Source organism: Heterodontus francisci, chromosome 14 (assembly GCF_036365525.1).
Source record: "Heterodontus francisci isolate sHetFra1 chromosome 14, sHetFra1.hap1, whole genome shotgun sequence".
NCBI classification, from domain to species: Eukaryota; Metazoa; Chordata; class Chondrichthyes; order Heterodontiformes; family Heterodontidae; genus Heterodontus; species Heterodontus francisci.
Window position 1 is genome coordinate 57,737,679 of NC_090384.1, and position 20,273 is coordinate 57,757,951.

General features: G+C 43.1%; 1 protein-coding gene across 17 annotated transcripts in view; it reads left to right on the forward strand.

The window, feature by feature from the left end:
• Positions 1–20,273, forward strand: part of sox6 (SRY-box transcription factor 6) — a 720,990-nt gene that overhangs the window by 421,187 nt on the left and 279,530 nt on the right. For all 17 annotated transcript variants that reach the window (XM_068046281.1, XM_068046293.1, XM_068046282.1 and 14 more), the window contains one exon: positions 18,817–18,906. In XM_068046281.1, coding sequence (XP_067902382.1) covers positions 18,817–18,906 — 90 coding nt within the window. The remainder of the gene's footprint in view (positions 1–18,816; positions 18,907–20,273) is intronic.

The window sequence follows — 20,273 nt, forward strand, 5'->3', positions numbered from 1 at the left end:
GATCCTGCGTGGCCTCCATGCTCTGCTACTTTAGGAGCGAGGCACTGTAGGCCTGCTGGGCTGCATTGTTAATATGGAGAGCCAGAGGTCAAGATGTGGGCCTGTTTTCCATGTTTACTTTTCTCCATAAGGGAGCAGAAATGTAAATTTTCATCTACAGTCAGCTGTACTCTTGTAATGTTAGAACACCGTTAAAGTAGCAGGTACTTTCTATCAAACAGAGTTATTTAGAAAAACTGATTCATATTTACAGTCACAGTATAGCTTAGAAAATCACAGGCATGACATTCTCAGTGGTGAGCTTCAAGTTAGTGAATAATGAGGTGTTAAAGTGACCTATTTAGATACACAATTGATAGATTAGCATTTACAAGAGGTAACAATAGAGCTATTAATCTGCATAGGACATTGTGTTTGTAGCTGCAACCCATAGAGTAAGTCGAAAATGACCCTTATTATAATGCACTTTACAGAACAGACTCTGACTGAATGGAACGAGGAACAATGGTACCTTTAGACAAGCTGTATAGTTAGCAGCTATACACTATCCAGACCATGCACGCATCTGTTGTTGCTTTTATATTATGCAGAAGTGGGTTCTTTTTGTCTAAGCTGTTGGCACTGTAGGGTTTTGCTGTTAACGCTATAGGGCGGATTTGATAGCACATTGCAGTAGTTTTAGTTTTAGAGATACAGCACTGAAACAGGCCCTTCGGCCCACCGAGTCTGTGCCAACCAACAACCACCCATTTATACTAATCCTACACTAATTCCATATTCCTACCACATCCCCACCTGTCCCTATATTCCCCTACCACCTACCTATACTAGTGGCAATTTATAATGGCCAATTTACCTATAAACCTGCAAGTCTTTGGCACGTGGGAGGAAACCAGAGCACCCGGAGGAAACCCACGCAGACCTTGCAAACTCCACACAGGCAGTACCCGGAATTGAACCCGGGTCACTGGAGCTGTGAGGCTGCGGTGCTAACCACTGCGCCACTGTGCCGCCCTAGTTCAGGAGTTATGGATTGCAAGTTTTAATTTTGGACTTTTACCTCTAGTTGGGGGAAGATTTGTACAGAGCAGTGATGTGAAAACCATTGGATAAAACAGCAGGTAGCAGCAGCTGTTTCAGGCCAGGCCTGAAGGCTGCTGTTAGTTGTGCAGGTGAAAGTGCCTAGCACAAGATGGTTGTCCATACCACTGGTGGTAGTGGAGCCTCTCCATTCATTGCGGTGCTGCTGCTAGAGTTGGAGCTTCCCAATTTAAACCTGAAAATGCTTCAGAGACCTTACTGCAATCCCTGTTGTCTTTTCTAAAATAATTAATAAGGAGACATTGGGGCAACTCCTCAACTAAAGGGTCCAACTAATAAAAAAACCTTGCCAATAATGGATAAAGGACACTTATAAAACTAAATAATAACATGGTTGTGGACATTGTTGCGACCAGGTGAGAAAGGGATCTCGGGGTCCCTCGCAGTCTTCACCTGGTCTTACAGTAACGGGGTTTAATTTTAAACACACTGGGTTTTATTTTAGCTCCCCTTTAGTGAATCCTTGTTTACTAACTTGCGGTTATAAGGCAAATAAACTAGCCAAACAGGTTTTCTTAGGTTTAAAGAAAAAAGGTTGAACTTTATTAAACTTAAACTCTAATTCAGTTAATGCCTACGGATATGCAACGCGCCCACGCTAGCATGCATACACGATACACACATGCAGATGCAGACAGAAAAGAACAGAAGAAATAAAGTGGAAAAGTTTGAGGCCTTCGCTGAAGATGGTTTCGGTTACTGTCCTTCGAGCTCATTGTAGAGTACTTGATTGTAGGTAGATCTTGCTTTTCGTTGGGGCCCAGTATTCTTCTTAAACCTGGTTCAATGCAGAAGACTTTTTTCTCTTGAAGTTCGTGTGTCCTCAGTGGGTCCAGAGGCTTGTGAGAAAGAGATCGGAGCAGACAGGAGAGGTCTTCTCACTCCAGGAGCAAACAGTCTTTTTTTTCAGTTCAAACTCTTTGTACAATTCAGAAAAACACAGCTTTCCAAGCAGGTTAGTCATGTGACTAGCTGGTCTGACCACATCTGTTTGTGAATTCTCTTGGCTGAGCCGACCCTGGAATTTCTCTTCTTAAACACAATACCTGGTGCTCAAAGTCCATTGTGGGTTAAATTGGAACAGGGAGTAACCCCTTTGCTCCCCCCACAAGCACTGTTAGCATGCAAATGTTTTTTCCAGCCTCGGCTGATCTGTTTAACAAGTCATTTTCTCGCTCCAGCAACAGTTTAAAATCAATGTTTATATGACAAAATTAATATGCCTCATTCTTGGCAGGTGGGGGGTCTGTATGACAACATCCTCTTGCAGTTCCTGTTGTAAGCTGGGTCCTTTCTCAGTATAACTGTGTTCATGAGTGCCCTTAGTATGGTGTTAGCTTTTATAACTGGTAGGAAATTATGTTTAATGTTTGCCCTTGTTTGGTATTTGACAGAAGTTTGTTGAAAAAAATAAATTTGTTAATCTTAATTATAGTGGAGTCATTTCAAGTGGTCTTTGTTCCTTGAATGCTACACAGATGTGAACTGTTATTGATTGATAATATCAGTGTTAGAATATCATGCCGTTAATGGAAGCCAGAAATAAATCACTGCGAGGCAGTCTCATTGTGTCCCTTTGTGATCAGGAGACATCTTATAATAATGTTATGTGAACTGTTCGATCTGTCATCCCTTGGTCCAAGACAATGGGTGATATTTGTTGAAAACTGCAGCAAGGAACAAAACATAAACAGAAAATGAGAATCAGTAGGTTGGGCAGTATCTGTGGAGACAGCAGACTGTTAATGCTTTGGTCATGGACTCTTCAAAAGTATGGGCTGCCAGGTGAGAAGCTAAGAACCATGACCAGTGCCCAGTGGCCTATGATGACCACCTTTTACCCAATTCAAGATCAGACAAAGATGCTCATTAAAAATACTGTTTTCAGGCGCACATTTTGAATTTGGTCACACATGAGTGTGAAACAGCAAATGGGCTCAGTAGTATATGTGGGAACATGAATCAACTTTGCCCGTGCATGCCTGCACCAGTCGTTAAAATAAAGCAAATGAAACCAAAACTTTTTCTGTCTGGATTTCAATTATTAAAATGAGCAGATGGTCACCTCCCCTCCCCCACAACTGTTATGCTACCTTACAGCAGTGATTACACTTCAAAAGTAATTCATTGGCTCCTGAAAGGTGCTATATACATGCAAGTTCTTCCTTTCTTAGCCTGTCAAATTCAAAAACCAGATGGGTGGTTGCCCTGTATGACCTCCACTTATGTTTAAATTCCTACAAGCTAAGATATTGTTTACTGTTTACATTTCTACAGAAAATAGGAGCAGGCATAAGCAGCAATGCTTAGTGGATGCTCTCAGTCGCATCGGCTTTTTGAACTCCTTAAAAACCATGCTATAGCATGGGGGTGTTGTTAAGAGAGGGTTATATGGACTCCTGTCATCTAGGGATTGATAACATAGCATAGTGATAATGCTACTGGGCTAACAATTCAGAGCCCGGACTAATGCTCTGGACATGAGTTCAAATCCCACTATCGGCAGCTGGTGGAATTTGATATTAATTTATAAATATGGAGTTAAAAAGCTGTTCTGAGTAATGGTAATCATGAAACCACTGGATTGTCATAAAAACCCATCTGGTTCACTAATGTCCTTTATGATAGGAAATCTGCCATCCTTACCTGGTCTGACCTGGCCTACATGCGACTCCAGACCTCTGAAATGGCCTAGCAAGCCACTCAGTTGTATTAAACTGCTGCAGAAAAGTGGAAAAAGAATGAAACTGGACAGACCACCTGGCAAAAGCCCCCCCCCCCCCTTCTCAGTCAGTCCAGCAAAGCCCTCCTCACGTGGGCACTTATGCCAACATTGGGAGAGCTGTCCCACTGACTAGTCAAGCAACAGCCTGATATAGTCATACTCACAGAATCATGCAGTCAATGACCCAGACTCCTCCATCACCATCCCTGGGTATGTCCTGTCACACTGGCAATACAAACTCACCAGAGTTGGTGGTACAGTGGTATAGAGGGAGTGGCCCTGGAATCCGGACCCCATGAACTCTCATGGCATCATGTAAAACATGGACAAACCAAGCTCCTGCTAAATACCACTGTCACCACAGAGGCTGGAGGAATGCACTCCACAGGTCACAATATATATTTAAATTTTTTCCCAGTTACTGTTACAGTCAAGCATAGACTCTATTTTTATCCCAGAATAAAATGTAGCAACCAGGTTTCTTTAATAAACAACAACATTTTCAGTTTATTATTTAACAAATCTTAACCGGTAACGAAGCAAAGCATTAACACACAGATTGAAATATAAATGTTCCCTTTTTACCTTAGCCTCTCTCTCTCACACACACACACACACACACACACACACACACACACACACACACACACACACACACACACACACACACACACACACACACACACACACACACACACACACACACACACTGGTTAACTGAAAATATAAGGAGGTTTTCTTTTCAGAGCTCTATTACAAAAAAAAACAGGCAAAAAAGAATACTTTGGCCAATTACTTTGAAGAAAAAAGAGAAGATATGGAAAGATGCCAGATGTCCTTTTTCCGGTTTGGGGTCCCAAATACACGTAGACAGCTGTCATTGGATCTTCCTAGAACAATTCTTTTCGGGCGACGTTGAAGATCAGTTTGGGCAGGTTTTCCAGGAGAAATGCAGCAACAGTGGTTTAAACAAACATGCAGAAGGAATGCAGCATCAGTTTCTCTATTTCGTACACTCTTCAAAACACTGTCCATACCCCACTGCCTGTCCAAAGCTAAACCAAAAACATCTCAGGTATCAAGCTTCCTGATCCCTTTCAATCTTGACCTGTCACTTCTCCGTAAACATCTTCCCCAATTCAAAAAAAAGCCCCCTGCTGGGTATTTATCTGAAAACCAGAATGGTGGTGAATGGTATTGGAGGGCAGTGTATGACTGTACCTGTACACTGGGTGCACCTGGAGTGTGACCTAGTTCAGGAACTAACCGTAGGAATTGTCCCTAGTTTGCCTGTGAACGGGGTTGACCTGCTCCTCGGTAATGATCTGGCGGGGGTGAAGGTGGTAGTCCCCCCAGTAATAAAAGAAAGACCGCAGGATGTCAGAGAAACAGGGCAGTGGCAGGAGACGGTCCCCTGCAGTTTCCCTGAGTGTGTAATGAATCAGGCCATGATAAAACCAGCTCCACCAGAGGAGACTGCATTGGCACTGCAGACAAATGACCATGAGGTCTGTCTGTACGAGACTTTCTTTGGGAAGTTAGAAGGCCCAGGGAATGAATTAAATAAATTTTCCCTAGCTGAGGCTCAACGAGCCAACCCAGTATTGCAAGAGTTGGCACAGGCTGCCCAGTCTGAAAGTGAAGCAAAGGGAGTCCTTGATTGCTACTATTTAAAGAATGAGGTACTGATGAGGAAATGGAGTTCTCCTCACAGACCTGAGAGCAAGAAGTGGACAGTAGTTCACCAGTTAGTGGTGCTGCAGAGGTACCGAAGAGAAATATTAAGAAGGGCCCACAAGACTATAGTGGCTGTACATGCCAGTATACGAAAGACCAAAGTCCGCATAAGACAGCAGTTTGACTGGCCAAAACTCCACTAAGATTTTTAAAAATATATATATATATATAGAGAGAGAGAGAGAGAGAGAGATACAGCACTGAAACGGGCCCTTCGGCCCACCGAGTCGGTGCCGACCATCAACCACCCATTTATACTAATCCACATCCCCACCTGTCCCTATCACCTACCTATTCTAGGGGCAATTTATAATGGTCAATTTACCTATCAACCTGTAAGTCTTTGGCTGTGGGAGGAAATTGGAGCACCCGGCGAAAACCCACGCAGACACAGGGAGAACTTGCAAACTCCACACAGGCAGCACACAGAATTGAACCTGCGCTGCTGGAGCTGTGAGGCTGCAGTGTTAACCACTGCGCCACTGTGGCGAAGTACTACAGGAGTTGCCACATGTGCTAGATTGAGGGGAAACAGCAACCTACGGTGAAACCTGCACCCCTAAGTCCTGTATCGGTATTAGGAGGACCCTCCACCAAAGGGCTGGTGAACTGCAAGGGACCCCTGCCAAGAACAAAAGGGACAGACAGGCACACGACTGGCAAAAAGTTAGAAAGGGAAGGGGGAAAAGCAACCAAAAGGGCAGGTTAAAGGAAGTCTGGGAGGAATCCCAGATGAAAACCCCCACTATCCAGTCAGCCAACCCCGGAAAATGTGAAAAGTTAGACCCCACATGCTCCTATGTAAATGCTAGAAGCACCCCACCAGAGTTGCTAACAGCATTTACAGGAACCTGCAGAGACAAAGAAAGACCTCTAAGGGGCAGTGAAACTGAGGGTGATGCCTCACCTAGTCGAAGTGCCACAGGGAAACACAGTAGAGTCTGCACAAATACCTGCAGGCAGGAGTGGCAGGAGTGTCTCAGAGGACAAAGGGGAGATTAACAAAGAATTCTCCCCCACAGTCAGAGAAAAAAGAGAACCACCCATCCCCTGAAGTCAAAAGCCTCTGCATGACTCAGCAAAGTACTGAAAAGGAATTCAGGATACCCACTACTGACTTCCCTGGGGGAAAAAAATCCTATTTAGGGCTAGTTAAACCTACCCCCCCCCCCCTCCCCCCCTTGCAGACCTCACCAGGAACAAAAATCCTAGGCAGTCATGGAAATGGGCAAACTGAAGAAAAACTTCCACAAAGAACCACATGTTTATTGGGATGCCAAAAGGGAATAGTTAAAACAACACTGGCCCCAAGAAAAGACAGGCTATAATAAGTTTGAGGATTGATGAATGAATGTGAATGAATGAGAGAGAGAAAGATGCATGTTTTTTTCCCTGTATCTTATATTTTAGAACATTAGAACATTACAGCGCAGTACAGGCCCTTCGGCCCTCGATGTTGCGCCGATGTTCTCTCTCGACCCTTTTTAATGAAAGAATGAAAAAAAATTAGAGGTTGCAGGATGTCAGGAAGTATTATAAAAATAACCTATTGGGTTGTCTAATATAAAGGAGCCTGTAAAGAATGCATATTGTATAATATAATTGCGCTGTATTGTGATATGTTGTGTTGTAAATAAAATGGTTTCACTGATGGATCTATTAACAGTGTATTAGATCATTAGTGAGTGTAGGCTATCATAGAGTATTATACTAAAGGGCTACTGTTGTAATTGCAATAGTAGTTGACATGCCCATGCTACAACAACACAATTAATGTGGCTATACATTGTAAAAGTACAGGAGGCTCTACATGTGTCATTCTTCCACAGCCATCTGCACTTAGGAACCCACCAACCCAACTTACCTTGTTCTGGTGACAGCAGAGACCCACTGTTTGTGAGTGTTGGGAACTGTGGCAGGATTTGCCAGGTTCACCATTGGCCGATACCTGTTTCAGAATAGCACTGAGCGAAAAGATAAAAAGGAGAGTGTTGTATGTTTGTTTGGTACGCTGCTACCGTAATATGGCTTAGTTAATACAGCAGACGTGGTCTCTTCAGACTACTAGAAAAGATTGGATGTCCACCAAAGCTACTAAGTATCATCACCTCATTCCAAGACAATATGAAAGGCACAATTCAACATGGTGGCTCCTCATCAGAGCCCTTTCCTATCTTGAGTGGTGTGAAACAGGGCTGTGTTCTCGCACCCACACTTTTTGGGATTTTCTTCTCCCTACTGCTTTCACATGCGTTCAAGTCCTCTGAAGAAGGAATTTTCCTCCACACAAGATCAGGGGGCAGGTTGTTCAACCTTGCCCGTCTAAGAGCGAAGTCCAAAGTACGGAAAGTCCTCATCAGGGAACTCCTCTTTGCTGACGATGCTGCTTTAACATCTCACACTGAAGAGTGCCTGCAGAGTCTCATCGACAGGTTTGCGGCTGCCTGCAATGAATTTGGCCAAACCATCAGCCTCAAGAAAACGAACATCATGGGGCAGGACGTCAGAAATGCTCCATCCATCAATATTGGCGACCACGCTCTGGAAGTGGTTCAAGAGTTCACCTACCTAGGCTCAACTATCACCAGTAACCTGTCTCTAGATGCAGAAATCAACAAGCGCATGGGTAAGGCTTCCACTGCTATGTCCAGACTGGCCAAGAGAGTGTGGGAAAATGGCGCACTGACACGGAACACAAAAGTCCGAGCGTATCAGGCCTGTGTCCTCAGTACCTTGCTCTATGGCAGCGAGGCCTGGACAACATATGCCAGCCAAGAGCGACGTCTCAATTCATTCCATCTTCGCTGCCTCAAGAGAATACTTGGCATCAGGTGGCAGGACCGTATCTCCAACACAGAAGTCCTCGAGGCGGCCAACATCCCCAGCTTGTACACACTACTGAGTCAGCGGCGCTTGAGATGGCTTGGCCATGTGAGCTGCATGGAAGATGGCAGGATCCCCAAAGACACATTGTACAGCGAGCTCGCCACTGGTATCAGACCCACCGGCCGTCCACGTCTCCGCTTTAAAGACGTCTGCAAACACGACATGAAGTCCTGTGACATTGATCACAAGTCGTGGGAGTCAGTTGCCAGCGTTCGCCAGAGCTGGCGGGCAGCCATAAAGACGGGGCTAAAATGTGGCGAGTCGAAGAGACTTAGCAGTTGGCAGGAAAAAAGACAGAGGCGCAAGGGGAGAGCCAACTGTGCAACAGCCCCGACAAACAAATTTCTCTGCAGCACCTGTGGAAGAGCCTGTCACTCTAGAATTGGCCTTTATAGCCACTCCAGGCGCTGCTTCACAAACCACTGACCACCTCCAGGTGCGTATCCATTGTCTCTCGAGATAAGGAGGCCCAAAAGAAAAAAAAGACAAAAGAAATCTAGCTTACAGCAATTCCTTAGTCTGGAGTAATTAGAACATTAACCTTTATTACATTATAATTATGTACAGCTTCACATCAGTTTCTGTGACTCCTAAAAGCCACACTGCATCTATCTTCAATTCTCTCTCACATGTGATCTCTTACATCGACATGGTCGGAGGTTTTCTTTACACTCTTTCAACATTAACACTTTCAGACCCTTATACTACAGAGAGTTAGATGAGAAGGCTGACAGTGAGTGCTACTCTCCTGAAGCTGGCACAACAAAGATGAAAAGCCATTTGAGGCAAGCCTTTTTCTTATGGGATGGCCTGAAAATTCATGACACATAAACCTCCATTGTGAATGAAACATTTTGAAACATTTCCTGAAGCTTAGTCCATTGCAATTCTGAACTGATCACTTCAAACATTGGAATCAGGATCCAGTGCAGATTGTTGTGTTAGTGCTGAGGTTCCGTAGCTTTCGATACTATCTTCTCTTCAACTAAATAATAAAAAAATTAAGTTGTAATTCCAGGAATAAATTGATGGCTGCAGTTCTAAGGAGGACTGCAGAGTCCCATCTGTGGTTCCTGTGCCTGGGCCAGCTCACGTTTACAGCTCAAATTGTACACTGCTGTTCATGAATAATGCTTTGCATAGTTGCTGAAGCCATTTGTACCAAGGTAAAGGCCACTATATAATACCAGGATAGTTACTGACCATTCAATATCATTAAAAGTCCATGGTGGCTAACTCATGGCATTCACTTGTTCACTCTTCTAGTTGCAGTTCTGTTATAGCTGGAGTATACACTGTACTAACTGTTAGCAGCTGAAATGAGATGCATTTCCCTTTCTCAAGCATAGATTGACCTGGAAATGGCATGTTTGATGTTGGTGACTAATCCTGTAATCCTGTTTGCTGGTGCTTATGTAGTGATTACAAATGTTTGAGATGCTGCCATGGATTTGACCCATCCCTTTTCTTTGAGGTGTTTCACCTTCACTTTGGAAGGTCATCACGATCAATTTGAAACCAAAACCTGGTGGATCTCAAGGTCCACCTTGTAGAATGCCATCATATCTGCCTGTTATGTTACGGATTATCTTTATATGGGTTTTTGATCACCGAGGAAGCCATAAACAATTACATAAAAGGTCACAGGATGTTAGAGTGTGGATGATGTTACAGAGAAGAGGATCTTATGCTGATGCTCCACTATACTTAAAAATGTGTTGAGGTGCTGCCGAGAATTTGATCCGTTCGCTTTGCTGCCTTTAATCCTGCTGCTTTTGGAGGTGCTGACATGAATTGTTACATCAGAAATCCTCTGACTTTTCTCCTTTACCCCATTTTGTAACTGAAAGACATTCAGTATTTCTTTGTTTTTTTTGACAGTGGAGATAAAAAGCAAGAATATATTTGCTTTCATGGCGACTTTCATAAATGCACAAATTAAAACAAGGATCTAACCCACTGCCATTATTTTCTCTAATTTCTGGAACAGTCCAATTCTTGATGCACAACATGGTTGGTGCTTTGCTTTGAACACTGTAGCCTTTCATTGCAAAATGGAACAGGATAAATACAGAATGCAATTGTTCCCAGATATTGTTCCTTTCAGATTTATAGGACCAGGAAGCCTATAAACCACCCCATAGGGAAAAAACTCAGCGAGTCAATTTATTTATGCAATATTGCATGTATTTATTAATGGGAAGGCACACCAGCCTTGGTAAGCATCCTTTGATCTTCTGTCTTTAGTTTTCAATGTCTGGGTCCTGGCACTGATCTCTGCTGTCAAAAAAATACGTGAGACTGTGCAAGAAAAAGTTCAACTTGATGAGAACAAGCTGACCCCAAGCTTAGAAGATGACTTTGGAACCCAGGGTCTGATAGTTAGCAAAATGCTCTTTATCATAGTCCTTGCAACAGAAAGTGAAATTCCAGCAATTCTTGGCCTGATTCATTACAGTGGGAAGAGCTGTTAATTGTTTTCATTGCTTGGTGCTGATAGAATGTACTTCATGTCATCTTTTACCTAGTGCTTGCTTTTACGTTTACTTTGTAGTGTTGCTTATCAGTGCAGACAGTCTTCTGATCCACCTTTCTAAAGCTGTCAGCCTAAGATAACTCTTCTTTGAATAAATTGCAAACTGCGTCAATAAGGCGACAGAAACAGAATGATCCAAACAATATTATTTTTCTTCTTTGCAAATGATTGTGCTATTTTTCCAAAATTGTAGGGCTAAATATTTTTATTATAAGAATATAATCATTGATATTTTTCTGTAAAATACCTTCTCTGCTCTCATGACATAAAATTGTAGAACAAATCCAATGCTTACTGTGATGGGGAAGTAGAATGGCTATGCAGAGCCAAACTTATAAAGGAGAAAATGAAATGAGAAAAGAAAATTTAACAGCATTTTTTGGAAACAAAAAGGGCACCAAATGGTTCAGTGCTTAAATGTACTGCCTAATATGGTACTGATCCAAATTACAAAAAGGTTCCGGGTTTGATCGCTGGTCTGGAGTATTATCATCTGTGGGCATGGGGTCAACTTTCACCTGTATGCTGATGATGCCCTGCTGTACCTCTCCAGTGCCTCTTATCAACCTGTCAATCACCTCTGTGCTTTTCAGATATTCATACTTGGATGGGTCCTAACTTCCTCCAGTTCAGCCTCTGAAAGACCAAAGCCATTGGCTTGGGCCCCTCACCATAAACTCTGCTGCCTTGCCACCAATTCCTTCCTTGACTCCTTTTGTGCCTTGGTGTCATACTTTGTTTTATAATACTCCTGTAAAGCATCTTGGGATGATTTATTAAGTTAAAGGTGCTATATAAATATAAGTTGTTGTTAGCTTCTTGGCTGTTGCTTCCGGCTGAACCACACTGTTTGTACCCTTGGTGTCCTATTTGACTGTAAGTGTAGATTCTGACCCCATATCCCTTCCACTACAGAAAAGTGTTTACTTCCAGTCCCCTCAACCTTTGCCCATCCATTGCTGAAACCCTTTGTCACCCCCAGACTCTACTCCCAGGTTCCTGGTGCTGGCTGCATTTTCCGGCTCATCACCCCTGTCCTCACCAACCTACACTGCCTTCCCATTCCCCAAGGCATGAATGAAATTTAAAATCCTCATCCTCATCTTCAAATCTCTGCAACTGCCTCCAGTCCCATGTTCACTCAACACTCTGTTCCGCAGACTTTGACCTTCTGTGCATTCTCCCTGTTTCTTCATCCCTGCATTGGAGGGCAGAGCCTTCAGTTGCCTGTGTCCTATTCTCCGGAATCCCCTCTCTAAGGTCAGGATTTTTATTTAACTTAGAGGGTGGGAACGGGTGGCAGGTGATCGCTTAAACCTGCCCCTCGGATTAACATGTTGGTTTCCCGGCACAAAACTGACACGCTCAAAGTTTAAAATGCTGTGCTAGGAGCAGCAAGAGGCAACTCACCCGAGATCAATTAATAGCTAGTAAAGCCCCTAAACAAGCTTGTTTTCAGCTTGTTAGGGGCCAGTTTTGCATTTTCTTTGTATGGCACATGGGATCCTCACAGGATCTCAACCATGACAGGGAGGAGGAGGTACAAACACAGTGGGGAGTGAGTCAGAATGGAGGAACAGCCGCAAGGAGCACCATTAAAGAGGGAAGGCTCAGGAAAGCCTCTCATCCAAAGGCAATTGGTGTACAGAATCAGCAGATTTATCTGTCATATCTCTTCACTCTTGACAAGGGCATTTTGGTGGGGGGAATGGGTCGCTTTGTGGGGGGCGGTGGATGGGTCCCTCGGTTTGCAGGGCTAGGGCTCATGAGAGGGGATGCTTCAGGAAGACTGCACATTCCAATTGACAGGAAAGAAGGGCATAACAGGAAATGGAATTAAACTACTCCGAGATAAGATCAACTAGGGATGAGGAGCAGCATCTGCAGGAGCAGAGGCAAACCCCTGGCCAATTGGCACACAGGAGTGAAGAATGAGGGACAGGAAGGCACCTAAGGTGATACCCTCAGCAGAGGGTCTACCACCAAAGGAGAAGCTACTTGGACATGTCAGGGCATCTGTTACGCCAATGTGTTTTGTTGAATGATAATTTTCTTTAATCCACTGGCTGGAGATCTGAATTTGTATTTGAAAAGCAAAGGACATTTTTTAAAAAGACAAGCTGCCAGCAAAGTCACCCTTTTAGCTTATGATAACCACCTAGTTTGCTACACTGTATCCTACATTACAAAGGACTGTGAGAAGGGAGATAAAATATCTGCATTTCTCAGCAAGAACCAAGACCCAGGAAGTTTAAAGGAACAACGTGTTCTCTCAGCAAGCAGAGAAATACTGCTAACTGCTATGTTTGAATGACTGAGTGACTGTCATGTGACAAGCCCCTCCCCATCTGTGGTTTTTAAGCTGGTGTTTTTCTCTGCAGCAGAGGAGAAGCAACTGTACTCTGACATGAGCAGACCCTAAGTGGGGGTCCCTCTCTCTCTCTCTCCCCATTCCAGCTTGAAAGCTTTTAAATCCTGCTGTTGATTGACCATCTTTGCACACTCTGGCTACAACCAGAAACCCCGTTGGAGGAAATCATCTGCATCTCTTTCTCCAAGAGACTAACTGAACCAGTCATCTACCTCTTCAAACTAAAAGCCTTAGGAACCCTGAATTCAGCTAGAACCAGCTGAATCACCAAACTTCACAGACTGTATACCCCCTTTATATGGACTCTAACTCAACCAATCGACCTTTCCCCACTCGGTAACCTATTTGTGTGTGTGTAAACCTCCAGAATGTGTTTGTGAGTGAAAGTTGGTGCGTTGTTTGTTATTGTATTAGCTTGGTTTAGGTACAATAAAGTTAACCTCTTTCTTTGTTAACTCAAGAAAACCTGTCTAATTGGTTCTTGTTATGATCATAGCAAGTAATTAATCAAACACCTACTGAATTGGCCAGTATGTAACTTTAAGAAAGAATTAAACCTGTTGTGGACAAACAAGAAGAGGGAAAAGAGGGAAGCCCTTCGACCCCTCCTCACTTGACCGTAACAGCATCGGTGCCACAGAAGGCTGTGCCTGTCCAGGCAGATGGCTGCTGACTTGTGTGCCCTTGCTGTGTCATTCAAGGGTTCGCAGGAACCATCACCTTCCATTTTTCAGACGAATGGCAACCACAGCAATGGCTGCTGCTCACCCTTTAAATTGTGCCTGCTCCACCCTTTGTCCCACCTCCTTCCCATGCCCACCATTGCTAATTGGACAGCGAACACGACTCTGGGACAATTAACAAGTTTTCCTATTAAAACTGCAATGCATGTGCGTTGCCGACGCAGGGTGGGCTGGGCCTGGAAATGAGCGTGACGTCGGGGTCCTGACCCCGGAATGGAAATCCCATCCTAAATCTCACCACTTTGAGCTTCTTTTTCAAAAACGTTCTCATAGCCCATCTCTTTGACCAAGCCTTTGGTCACTACTCCGAACCTCTCTTTTCCTGGCTCACCATCTATATGCCTTAGGCCCATCCATGAAATGCCTAAGAACTTTCTTTATGTTAAAGGTGCTATAGAAATGCAAGTCTTTGCTGTTAGCTGATCTCAGCTAGGCTGTAGGTTAGAAAAGTGCATTTGACTTTGGTCTAACTGGGTAGAGAAAGGGGGAAAAGAATCAGTCAGGATTCCAACTGATAATCATTTTTCAGTGATTCCTGATGAAATATGCATGTGGATATTGGGTGTGAACAGGTTTGGGTTTGAAATCATCTTCTTCTTCTTAGGCAGTCCATTGGGAATGAGGACGACTTTCTTCCACTCCAGGGTTGTGGGTTCTTAGGTGACTGAATAGTCCAATTCTGGACCCACAAACTCTGCCACAGGTGGGGCAGGTGGTGTTTGGTGAGGCAAGTGAATGGGATGTTCAAATTTCTGAATGCTCCTTCCGCTGTTTGCACTTGGTCGCTGCCTGAGCATGTTGACATTGTTCGAACTGGCTGGCACCTTCGCAGATGCTTCTTCTCCATTTTGGGCAGTCTCGGGAAAGACATTCTCATGAATCAGTGGAGATGTCACATTTTTTCAGGGAGGCTTTAAGGACATCCTTGTAGCATTTCCTCTGCCCTCCTGGGAACCTCTTGCCATGATGTAACTCAGAGTAGAAAGCTTGTTTTGGGAGTCTTGTGTCGGGCATGTGGGCGATATGGCCGCCCAACGTAACTGACTAGCCATGACCAGTGTCTCGATACTGGAGATGTTCGCCTGAGAGAGGACACTGATATTGGAGTGTCTGTCCTGCCACTGAATTTGCAGGATCTTGCGGAGGCACCGCTGGTGATATCTCTCCAGAGCTTTGAGATGTCTGTTGTACGGTGTCCAGGGCCAGCTTGGTGCCAGGTTTGAGGTCTTTGTTGTCAAACACTCTTTTCCTCAGACGGCACAGTGGCTAGCACCGCAGCCTCACAGCTCCAGTGACCTGAGTTCAGTTCTGGGTACTGCCTGTGTGGAGTTTACAAGTTCTCCCTGTGACTGCGTGGGTTTCCTCTGGGTGCTCTGGTTTCCTCCCACATGCCAAACACTTGTGGGTTGATAGGTATATTGGCCATTGTAAAAAAATTGCCCCTAGTGTAGGTAGGAGAATTGAGGGAAGGTGGGAATGAGAGAGGGAAAAATGGGATTAACGTAGGATTAGTATAAATGGGTGGTTGATGGTCGGCATGGATTTGGTGGGCCAAAGGGCCTGTTTCAGTGCTCTATGACCAAAGGCTGCGCTGGTAAACTGGAGACGATGCAGAGTTTCATCATTGATGTCTGTCCTTGCTGAGAAGAGGCTCCGAAGGTATGAAAAGTGATCCACATTGTCCAGTGGTTCGCTGTGGATCTTGATAGTCGGAGGGCAGTGTTGTGCTGCGGGAGTGGGCTGGTAGAGGACCTTTGTCTTCCGGATGTTTAGTTTTAAGGCCCATTCTTTTTTACGCCTCTGTGAATGCATCGATGAGGGTTCGAAGCTTGGCCTCTGAGTGTGTGAGTGTGTGTGTGAACAGGTTTGGGTTTCAAATCATCACAGGTTGACTAGCCTGCAGACATTCAACTCTAGGTTTGTATGTGGGTAGTAGTCACTTGGGCAGGTACTGGAAGGGTGCCTTTCCTGGACAAACTTGTACCCAGCAAAGATTAATGCTTCAGAAGAGAACATTGGGGGTGGGGTTTAGAACAAGAAAAGATGATTGTTTATAAACATTTTTAAAATATGTACAGCAATGAATTCCAGCATTCAGCTTTTTAAATATCATCCATACAGATATTTAATGCTTTTTGCTGAAGAGGTCACTGAGGACCACAGCATCAAAAAATGAGACAAACTCCAAAAGGAAAAACAAAAGCAAATGCAAACTTTCTCACACAGTACAAATGCTGATTTTATTATCTATTTGCCTGCACTTCCAAAAGGTTAAAGGCTTAACTTTTTCAACATATTTTCCAAACGCTCCAGGCTTCTGGAACTATTCTGGTTCCGAAGAGCGGATGTCACTATGGATTAATTAAGTAAATGAGTTACTCCAGAATCTCTTCAGATTTGCCACATAACAAACCAAGATTTTAACTTTCTAATAATAATTACTATTGTACTAAATAAAGACTTTCAAACCTGTGGAGTAACAGGATCCTCACAGGGACATTGTACTGGGCCTAGAATTTACCTGCAGACTTTGAAGAGCTGCAAAGTTATCTTTGACTCAAAGTTGGACAATTCCGTGGTGAAAACTGTCTAATGAGAAAAAAACTTAATCTGCAACAAATGAGTGGTGAGCCAAAAAACTCTTGACTACACCTTGCAAACTAATGCAGAGAAACAGAAATAGGGAGGATTAAAGATGAATTTAAACTAGGAAGCAAAATAACACAAGAAAATTTGATTTTATTTTTGGAAGAGTCCCTTCAAGAAAGAAAGGAAGTATCCCAACAAGAAAAATAGCAAGGTCAAGATTATCGCAGCTCACTGAGGAGGTCCAGAGGTCAATTATTTTAGAAAATATGGGAAACATTTATTTGGGGTTGTACTTGGGGCATTACAAGGGAGTATGAGATTGGAAAATCGGTCAGGAGATCCTGCTGCTATTCTTTATCCTGCAAGGAAGTGTAGGATGTTGGATCATGACAGAATCAGGCACAGTTGTGATACCCTTCACAGTTGAATAGTCTGCTGACAATCATCAACCAGGCTCATGCATGAGCTTTTTCTGCTCAATTGCAATGCTGAAAGGTGAGTGTTTTCTGTAGACCTATGTCCCAGCATCAGTTGCTTCAGCAGAAGAGGAGAGGCTGGGACAGCAGAAATTACCGGAATGTAGAGTAGTGTGGATTGATGCCATGTTATTTGAGGCTAATTAAAATGGATATTGGAATAGGTAAATAATTAGAAAGAAAGCTATAGATAGGAACAAGAGGAACTCAAAGACACTTTTTGGTCAGATAAGATGTAAATGGAGTGAAAAAGAGCAGATAGTACCTTTAAGGGATAAAGGGGATAGAAATATTATGGAGGATCAGGAAATGGCTGATGTGTTAAATTAATTCTTCATGTCCATTTTTACAAATGAAGACTGTGGCCAAATTTCAGATCCTGTTATTTTGGCTCAGCAATCCGTAACATATGTAGATATTAGTAAAGCATGTGTCATAAAGAAACTTGAAGAATTAAATGTGTACAAAGCACCTGGAGCAGATGGGATGCGCTCTAGAATCCATAAGGAAACGAGTGAAGTTCTGGTTAATGTTTTTGCAATCTCTCTCTCTCTCTCTCTCTATATATATAATATATATATATATATATATATATAATATATATTATATATATATATAGGAACTGTAGCTTAGGATGAGGGAATAGTAAATGTTATTCCCAATATAAAGAAAAAGAGCAAGAGATGAATTGGGAAATTATGGACTAGTTCACTTAACATCCATAATGGGAAAAATGGTTGAGAGCATTTTATGAGATGCTATCAATGTTCACGTAAAGAATAAAGGAGCCATAAGGAATAGTCATCATGAATTTAGTGGCAATGGTTCATGCCTCACAAACTCACTGGAATTCTTCGAGCAGGTAACGAAATGAGTAGGTTCACTTTACTTGGATTTTCAGAAGGCATTTTGATGAAATTCTACACACAAAGCTTCGAAAATTGATCAAGGCTCATAGAATTAATGCCAAATTAACTTGCTGGATTGAAAACTGACTTGGCATAGGAAATAGAAAGTGATGATGAATAGGAAAAGAAAAGCCCTTGTGGGATTTAATTTGCAGAATAATACAGCTCCAACTCGCAGCTCACAGGACAATCTTTTGCAACCAAGTATTATGAATAATATGTCTCACTTTGGACCATTCCATCATTAAAGCATGAAACAGTACAGCAAGAAGAGGCAATTTTTGTGTGCTTGTTGAGGTGAGGGTTGTTAGTGCTGGGGAACAGAACATTTTCTATTTGGGTCCCCAATGTTGGGATCAATTCCTTCTGGATCAGGTAAAACTGCTCCACCCTGCCCCAGACACTGTGCTTTAGACCAACTGCAGTGTTCTGCTCCCCAGACCAACTAACATATGACTGTCAATTTAGTACAAACTAAAGGCTGCTATGCTTTGTGGTCCTGTGAAACCATGGTTTACACGTGACCAAATGGAATGAAAGTCTTGGCAATTATTAATGGAATTTGGGAAGTTACTGTTTAGTAACCAAGTGGCAATAAATGCTCATTATGTTGGCACAATATGTGTGCTATTCATTAATTCAAATGTCGATCAAATGTAATGCATTATTCCATAAAGGGTTCAGAATATTTTCACTAGGCAGCAGTATTGTTTCTTCTTCATAATGCTCTGTTTTTCTCCACAGAATCATCCTGCGTTGAGAAGTTTCTCTCGAAGGATTGGAAAGAGAAGATGGCTGGACTCAATACAGGGGAGATACTTGGTGAAATCAAAGGTGCATTGCCATTTTGAATTGTTGCTTGATTCTCAGGGAAAAGTTGTATTCTGAGGAAAACATTCCAACATAAAATATGGAACAACCAGTTAAACTAGATATGTGATTAACCTAACTCCATAGTCAGTAGAGGGATGAGGCTAGAAATCCCTCATAGAAATGGGTTGCAGGGAAGAACTTCACTTCTTTAGTTCAATGCCTTAGACAGTAACACTTGTGTCCTGTGTATATTTAAACCTCTATCTTACACATCCACTATGAATTTGAATGGGAGAGTTTCACTCTGACTCCACCTGATGACATGACCTTTTTACCAGATGGGCTGACACACTCACAGTACCTCATGCAGTACTGGCTGTAACTCATCATTGGTCATTGATGCAGTAGATATTCAAACTATTGTTAGAATAAGGCAGAGCTTTTCTAATTTTGATGCTTAAGACACATTTCGTATGAATTTGCATTTTGTCCCAGTATCTAAAGGCACCATTTTAATGTGCAGCAGGAGTTGGATGGGAGGGAGCCGAATTGAGCGCACAGTCCTTCTAACCTGGCCAATGTGAGGCTTGCATGTTTTTAGCAGCTGGCCTCATTTGCATGCCCCTGCTCAGTTGCCTACCTGAAACTGGCAGAAAATGGCAGCTGGCCATGGGTGGGAGTGGATTTTCAGGCAGCCAGAGGCCAAATGGTCCCCAGTGTGGGAATAGGGTTTTGGGAGGGTTTCGAGATTGTGAAGGTGGGAGCCCACAACAAGACCTAAATTTTCCTTGTGATGCTCCAGCGCCTCCTGTCCCACACGGAGTGTTTTTAAAAAATCCCCTCTTCTTCCCCCAGCTCCTCTCCCCAGTCTTTGCCTGGCAGGAAAGCTTTTTCATTCAGGTCAGGTCAAATTGCAGTTGGCTTTGATGATGTCAATCGAGGCTGATCTGCATACTTAAAGGAGGACTCCACTGCTTTCAGGTGAATCCCTTCCTTAAATATGCAGATGGTTAAAGGGCAGGTTAAAATCACAGGATGTGGGAATGGAGCAGGATGTCACTGAGCAAATATCCCGACCGATTTTAACTACCACCCGTCCAGTTTCTGTTAGTTGCCTGGTTTAAAGTCGCACCTTAAATCTAAATGGTAAATGTTTTCAACAATGCTGTATAGCGCACACAACTGCTCACTATGGTCTATAAAGTGGTTTCACCTGTGTTAATGATTATTATTAAGAAGACCATTTTGGAGCTGAACAAGGCACAGTTATGAAACTACTTTATAAAAAGGGCAGGGGTCCAAAGTCTAAGATCAAGGACAATTTTGTCAAGCAGTCATGTTAAACCTCACTTCAATAAGTAGAAACTAAGTCTGTGAACAAAAAGTGA